This window comes from Hydra vulgaris, chromosome 08 (assembly GCF_038396675.1).
Source record: "Hydra vulgaris chromosome 08, alternate assembly HydraT2T_AEP".
Classification (NCBI taxonomy): Eukaryota; Metazoa; Cnidaria; class Hydrozoa; order Anthoathecata; family Hydridae; genus Hydra; species Hydra vulgaris.
The window spans coordinates 37,911,689-37,920,476 of NC_088927.1; the positions used below are offsets into that span (position 1 = coordinate 37,911,689).

General features: G+C 27.5%; 1 protein-coding gene across 1 annotated transcript; it reads right to left on the bottom strand.

Moving 5' to 3' along the window:
- Nucleotides 1-839: 839 nt before the first annotated feature.
- On the bottom strand, nucleotides 840-8,071 carry LOC100208129 (mitochondrial substrate carrier family protein ucpB). Its single transcript, XM_065803636.1, has 4 exons — nucleotides 7,699-8,071; nucleotides 6,213-6,366; nucleotides 5,798-6,012; nucleotides 840-1,470 (listed from the first exon to the last, which is right to left on the bottom strand). The coding sequence occupies exons 1-4, from the start codon at nucleotides 7,808-7,810 to the stop codon at nucleotides 995-997; spliced, it is 957 nt and encodes a 318-aa protein (XP_065659708.1). The 5' UTR covers nucleotides 7,811-8,071; the 3' UTR covers nucleotides 840-994.
- Between the last annotated feature and the right edge of the window lie 717 nt (nucleotides 8,072-8,788).

Sequence of the window (8,788 nt, forward strand, 5' to 3'; positions counted from 1 at the left end):
AAACCAAATTCAGATTCTGGGGAAAGTGAAAAAGGATAGTTTACGTAATTTTAAATTGATGTAAAACGCTTGATTTCCAAAATTTCCAATAGCTCAAAGCGATTCTATCCAAGTTTTAAAAACTTTCATAAAAAGTGTTTTGCCTTTGCCCGTGGTTACATTATTAAAAAAAATTTTAGAAATTTTATTTGAATTTTAAAAGAAAAAAATATTATTTCTATAGAAGTTGCTATAATTTTGAATTGCTATATGATAAATGTAAAGGAAAAAAAAGTCTTTTTATACCAATTTCTATAATTGTTAGAATTTCTATAAAGCTGCTATAAAAATTTTATACTGCTATATGAAAAGGAAAAAAAAAATCTTTTTTTGCCAATTTCTATTAAAGTTATTAAAGTTTCTATAGAAATTCTAAATTCTAGAAAAAATAACTGATAACCAAAACTTTTTAAAAACTCTTATGTATCGTGGTTGTCAAAACTGGTATCTTTTTTTTGTTCCAAAACCCTATATAACTTTTAAAAGAGAGTATGCTGTAAAATCCTATAGAACATTTAAAAGCGGGTAAGCTGTAAAATCCTATAGAACATTTAAAAGAGGGTATGCTGTAAAATCCTATAGAACTTTTAAAAAGGGTATGCTGTAAAATCCTATAGAACATTTAAAAGAGGGTATGCTGTAAAATCCTATAGAACATTTAAAAGAGGGTATGCTGTAAATAAAAATTATCCTGATACAGTTAATAAGATCATCTATAGGTATATGACGTTCAATTAACAGCACAGTATGTTTTGTTTTGAGGATTCTTTCGAGAAACATTTAGAAACTAAAAATAAACGTAAGAATTTATCTTAATATATTTTTTTTAGCTCAAAATTTCCTTCTGCCATAAAAGATTGACAGTTCTCTTGATATTAATATTTACATATAATTTACATTATAACATTATAATCATTGCAAAATGGCAAAAAAAAGATATACCAAAATAACATAATCAAATAGGTTTTAAGCCAACCCAGCTTCTAAGTCGCTCAAATATAAGAAATGAGATAGTAGTGTGAGGGCCTATTCGTACCCAATTTGGTACTAATCCTTTATAAAAACCTAAAAGTCCTTCAGTATTTAGAATTTTTACAAAACATGAATATGCCGACGTATAAACCAAGTTTTTGTTTCTTACGATTCTTTCGTTCATGATGCGTGTTTTTATTACATCAACAGGGCTGGTTACTAATGCTGTGATCAACCCGGCAGTAACAGACGCTATTAAATGCAATTTGAAGCCTTCTTCCATAAAATTATTTCTCAATAAAATAGATTTGCTATGATCATAAGAAGGTATTTGAGAAGCAGTAAGTATAGCAGCTCGTAAAACTGTAGGTCCAACGCCTCTCCACATCCCTAAAATACCTTCATTAGTTAATATATCTTGGAAAGCTGCAAACGTGTGGCGATAGCGGGCACACTCACCTAAAACAAAATAATCAATCATGTTTCATTTGCAATATTAGCTACTAAACTTATATGGCCAAATAATTTTTTATTTATATTTTAAAAAAAAATTACTCTGAGAGGTATAATACAAGTGGAATTTCTTCCAGATATAATAAACTCATGCTGGTTACACTAAAAGTCTTATTTACTTTTATTCATATTTACTTTTGATTAGTGAGATTTTAAATTAATTTTTTGTTTTGGGTGCCTTAAGAAGACCTATCGGTCTTGTCACGGGCGCCTAAAAATACTTTTTGACTATTTAATGTCTAATTAGACCGAAACTTTCAGTAAAAATGCTGAAATCTAGTCAATTTATTTAAAGCTACTCCAATTCAAAGTAAAGAAACTTAAAATAAACACCTTTAACCTGACGAAGATTTAAAAAAAAATTTCAAAAATTTCACTTGAGAAGATTGCTTGCTTGGAAAGTGTAGTATTAGTAGAAAGAGATATTTTTTCAAGTTGGACAGCTAGAGTAGGTCAAATGCATAAACAATGCCTTTTTGGACCTTGTCTAAAAGAGAAAAAGCATCATTAGAAGATTCCAGTCCAAACCGAGTTCCATACAAGAATATGACAGTATGACAACAGCATTCCATACAAAATTTAATAAGAGATTTATATAGATAAATTACAAAAATCAGGAGTAAGAAATTGGCGAGCATAAATACAGCAATAAAAAGTGGCATAACCCACTTAAATACACACAGCCTGCCTGATGGTTTAATATCTGATAAGCAGTAGTTTCTAGTTTAGATCTTTACTTTTTTAAAGTGATTACCTTGTTTTAATAAGTTTCATTTTGCATTTTTAAATTTCTATTCTAACAAAATCCCCCTGAAAAAAGTGCTTTGTAGTTATTTGCAAAAAAAACGTCGATACTTAAAAAAGCTTCATCAAGTTCAGAAACAAAAAAAATTGAAAACTAATTCTGAGTAGAGTAAAAGTGGGTAGAATGAAATAGAGGATAGAATGAAATAGAGGGTAGAATGAAAGTTATGATAATCTACTTATTTATTGAATAGACATTTTGCAAATATTTTTTGATCATGTTGTGAAGAATCTTTTTCTGAATAAGATGATATAAATTTTAATACAAAATAAGTAATTTTTTTCTACTAATGGTCAAATTTTCAGTTGCTTTAACTTTTTTTGTTGTTGTTATGAAAAATAGGCATAAAAATCTTGAAAGTGAAATTTGCTGGCATTTTGATATAAACTATACCTCAAAGAAACTTGCACGCATATAAAAATAAAAAGTGGCAAACATTCACTCAACAAAGCAGCATACCAGTAGCAACTTTTTATAGGTGTCAATGACATAGGTGAAATAATTGGCAGAGGTTTAAACACAAGATTGCTGCAACATTTTGAATCAAATTTAGTAGATACACTCATCAAATTATCCAATCGAGGCTTTAGTACAACTTAGAATGACATTATCACTTTAGTTACAGACTATTTGCAACACCAAGGTCAATCTCATCTTTTTTCCAACGGTATACCAGGAAAAGATTGGTACAAGCTTTTCATCAACCGGTAGAGTCTTAGTTAAACATCAGAGCTGCTTCTCGCCCACAGGAAATAGTAGCAAAGTATTTTAACACACTGCAAAAAGAATTCAACAAAGCAGGTATTAACAAGAACACTTTATGTCATTTGTAGAATTTTGATAAAAATGGCTACTCTGGTGATCAAGGAAAGCAACACATAGATTGCAGACATGGTTCTAAACAACCGTTGAAATTGCTTGGCAACAATAAAAAAATCAATTATACAATTGGAAATTGCATTTATGCAGGTGATTATCGGTAAATAGTTTAGTTAATTTGTTAAAAATTAGTTTAATCAACTATTTAATTCAATAAATCAAACTTTGGTTATCCAATAAGATACTCATATTTTATTTGTAGATGGACACTTGACACATGTTACGTATATTGTTGTACTTAATTGTATTGAAAACAATATCTTGTTAATTTGCTACCAGCTCATTCGTCGCATATTTTGCAGTTACCATGTCAAAAGAGTTTAGCGCAAATTACTTCATGAGTTTTATGCAGAGACACAATTCAGCAATTTGTCAAAAGAATGTTTTAGTAAACTGGGGATAAAACTTTTTAGCTCGGGTGAAGTTTTTAAACACATGCAAAAAGTCACTGGATTTTTAAGTATTGATTTGTTTCCGCTCAACATCAAGAAAATCGATCCATCTAAATTACAAATTGCTAATACATTTGAATCACTTTCATCTTAACCTGAGCTTTTGTCATCTCAACCACTAGAATCTAGTGCACCAGCTCCACTAGATACATCATCTCAGCCACTGCCTTCTGAATCTACACCAAAAACATACATCGTATAGCACCAGCTCTATATTTAATTCCACAGTCAACTCGCCTGCAACCAACCTTAAATATAACTCTGGCTATTCAGGAGATTCAAAAAGAAGTTGAAAAACGATTGCAATTGGCCTAATCACTTGCCGCAGCTTTGTAGCAAATGTCTCGCATCCAACACAATGACATAAAAAATCGTATACAAAAAAATGTAGACATGATAAATCAATCAACAACAGCGACTGAAACAACAAAAACAGCAGCAAACCAAGTCAAGTGCAATTTTTAAGCGAAGCTTCAGTAAGTCAAAATAGTGAATGTTATCAGTGCAAAAATTCAAAATGCAAGGTTTGGCTTTGTCAAATATGCATTTGTTACACAAAAAGTGCAGATCAAGTGACAACTCTTAAAGACTTAACATCATCATATAAAAATGTTTTCTTTATTAATTGGTTGTTTTTTTTTTTAATTGTTATTATTGATTATTTTTAATTATTATTATTATTGGTTGTTTTTTTAAGTTATTTTCAATTAAGCAACAATTATCATTGGTTGAATTTTTTAATAAGTATTAATTACTCATCAATTTGCATATTTCATTCTCCCCAAGTATGAGGATAGGAAACGAGGAGTTTTTTTTCCAATTATATAAAAATCTTTCTTAAAAATCTTTTTAAGAAAATTATTTGATTTTTATTTAAATCCTGCACCTACAATACACCAATACTACCTACAATACACCTACCCTCCTACAATACACCTTGAAATTTTCTACTTAAAAAAAAAAAGAATTAAAAATCTTTTTCCTGTAAAAAAGTTAAAACTCCTTTTTTTTTAAATAAGCTATTTGTAGGTTACAAGAACTGATATCACATCAGTTCTTGTAACCTACAAATAGCTTATTTAAAAAAATAGATGATGGTGTTTTCAACAAAGTCAAAAAAATTGTAGTTTGCGCTCATAACAAGTTGAAAATAGAAAATATTTAAAAAATCTACACAAATTGAAACTGAAATCGATGTCTGTTAAGAGAACAACGTACTTGGAAATCATGCAGCAGATAGATATTACATTAAGTTCATAATTTTATTATGGACACAATTATAAAAAAAAGCTACAACTATTTTTCCACAAATATTGCCTCACTTTATCCAAAGAACTTTTAGGATATTAAACAACCTGTTTATCAGGACAGAATTTTTCATTGTAGTACTAACACTTGGAGAATTACCATCCTAGTAGTATTAACACTAGGAGAATTAGCAAGGTTTACAAATTCCTCCTACTCATATGCACAATCAAAATAAATCAGAGTTTTTCGTTTTCTAGGTAAATTGCCTTTAACACAACTAATGAGTCTCATCTGGCCTAATATAGGATCAATTTAACACCAAGTACAGGACAAATAATGTTTAATAATGAATTATAGATCATGTAGCCAAAATAACACTCAGAAATTGGGTATACTATAATCATCATCAGTAAATCCTAATAAATTAATTCATAATTTAAATGATTCTTAATACTTAGTCTAAATATAATCAATTATATTTGCTATTTATTGTTTTAGACTTATTATTAGTGTATATTGTAATTTGAAAAGTGATCTGCTACTTTGGAGACCTCATTCAGGCTTGGTCTGCAAATTTGCACAAAACTCAGGCTTGGTCTGCAAATTTGCACAAAATGTACAGAACAAAAGTCATGAAGATAAACTTTATATTTATTTTTCCTGCTTGAACACCTTAGTCCACCCCTGAAAGTATGCTATAGGATTTTAGAATAAGAAAAGTCAGTTTTGACACCAATTAAATAGATAAAAATAAATTTAAAAAATTTTCATATCATTTTTTGTGGCTATGAATATTTGATACAAAATAAAGTTTTATGACAATATAATATAAAACAGTTTATGAGTAAAAATTTAAAGTGACCAAAAAGCTTTAATATAAATCAGTTACCAGGTTTAAGCTTTTCTTGAGCTTGCATTCTTATCTTTACTAAATCAGTTGGATTTGCAATTGCACTCCCTATCGCACCAACTATTGCTCCTGCTATTACTTTTTTCCATAATGGTGCATATATAGAAGTAGCACCTAGCTTACTTTTAACTGGTTCATATGCACCTAATCTAAACGTGCTATAAATACTTTCTCGCATGATTGATGCAGTAACCCTACAAAAAATTAATTAATGAAAATAATGCAGATAAGAGGGAATAAAATATAATTGATAAGAAAGTATAATCATTTCAAATAATAAGTGAGAAAGAGAGTTAAACAGCTTCAGAAATTTAAAAGATCATTAAATCTAATTGATAAAAGAGAGATCAATTTTGGAAAACTGTAAAATGTTAAATAAATATTAAATATTCACCCTTTGTACAAACCACCAAAGCCTTCATTTTTAAAAATATATATTGCACTCCTAATAAAACCATTGTATTTTCTTTTATAAAAAATATTTTTATTTTCAGAAAGTTGGTTGTCTAATTGGAGACGAATTTTAATGACATCAATAGGATTGGTAACTAAATATAAAAGAGTAATAAAGTATTGGCAACTAAATACTAAAAATTTGCACCAGAATATAAAAAAATAAATATAAAAAAAAACCTTAAAAAAAATATATTTTTTTTTTTTTTGTTTACTGACATTCTTTCAGTTTCTTTTCTTAGTATTTCATTCTTTTTTTTTTTTATTAAACTCTTTTTATCATAAATATGTCTTTATTATCTTATTATCCTTCATAACTTTATTCTATTTTTTTATTTAACTTTTACTTGGGAATATAAAAAATATATATCTTTTTAATATTTGTGATTTTTGACTGGTTAAATGATTTGAATTTTTGTCATCTAATGAACTAAATAAAAAAATTTTTATAAATAAAGTAGAAATAAAAATGATTTAGCTGGCACATCTGTTTTTAATATTCAATTGTACAAACGTATTTAAAAGTCTAACATTTTGACTTATAAACTTTTTTTCAAAATCTTTTTAATCAAAGTACTTTAAAAGCTTATCAAAATTATTAAAAGTCTTCTTAAAAAATTTTTTTTGCCAGGAATAATTTTTTAGCAGTTGTTCGGAAGCAGTATTACAATTATTTTCGATTACAATTACTTTACTCTGGCTGAGATATATAAAAATAATTTTAATAACATCTTAGTGTTGGATATTTAAAAAAACAACAACACTCATAAAATAAATAGTGATTTGAAAAACTCAACCATTTTTTTCAAACCGAATCTTGAATCGAAGCGACACTTGATTTGCGAATTGAAACAATTCGCAAATCAAGTGTCTCTGAGTAATAGTTAAGGTAGTAATATATATATATTTATATATATATATGTATATTGCTCCCTTATATATATTACTACCTTTACCTATTACGCTTACTAATAGGTAAAGGTAGTAATATATATATATATATATATATATATATATATATATATATATATATATATATATATATATATATATATATTTATATATATATACAAAATACACACACATAAATATATATACATATATATATATATATATATATATATATATATATATATATATATATATATATATATATATATATACAAAATACAAGATACAAAATACACACACATAAATATATATACATATATATATATATATATATATATATATATATATATATATATATATATATATATATATATATATATATATATATATATATATATATATACATATATATATACACACACACACACACACACACACACACACACACACACACACACACACACACACACACACACACACATACACACACACACACACCATGTATGATACATATTACTTCTGCAAAAACAACTTACTAAAACCAGCACTGATACAAGAAACGCCGGAACAAAAAAAACGTGCAAGATTCTCATACTCTAACTTTTTTTCAATATTAATAGCTGAATCCCTCGTAGGCAAAAGTACCATTTTATGAGAAAGTCATACTCGTATTTTTATAATAGGTAGCTTATTTCTAGATTAGGGATTTTAATTACTATAAAAGATATCCAATAATCTGACATAATGATTTTTAAATATCTTAATATAGTAATAAATATTCATATTAGTATTTTAAAAAACATTCACAAAATGAAAAACAGATTCAGCAATATTTGTGAAATTCGATGATAGTTCCCGACATGTTGAGACCTGTAGTGTGTGCGCATGGAGACCTGCACATTACATCTCATAAAGCCTTTCTGATAAAGCGGAAATATGATTTTCTGAAACATGTTTTCGATTCTAATTTTTTTTCATTTTTACGGGATGTACTCATTAAAATTTGGTTGCAGTGCAGAGTTAAAAAAAAAAGTGCAGTGCAGAGTTAAAAAAAAAAAAGAAAAAAAAAGCAGAGTTTTTGTTAAATCTTTAAATTGCATATTGTAACAATCAAGTTTCTGCGGTATCAAGAGTTCTCATACTCGATACCTCGAATTTTTTCCCGATCCTTGGACATAATGTACTTGGGCTTTGATCCTCTCAATATCTCAAAACTCAATATCTCGGATTTTTATATCTCAATATCTCGGACCTGGGACGATATTCTTTCGCTATATCGAACTTTTCAACAATTCTTTTCAACAATTGTTTTAATAACATGCCATTTTTTAAAAATTCTAATCAGGTGCAGACCAGACTACTCTTATAGGAAGGGGGGGAGGGCAATTTTAAAGATTTTAAATGCGTTATGAACTATCGAGATATCAATTTTAATTAATCAGGATATCAATTTAAATTTTAAATCGATTTTGATAAATATCGATTCAAAATTCGCATCTTAATATTGTATTAAAATATCATATCATTTTTTAAAAATATATCAATATCCCGGGCCGTTTTTAAAATTTAAACGTTTGAAAAGTATTCCTTTAGGAGATTAATAATAATTGATTTTAATAAAACTTT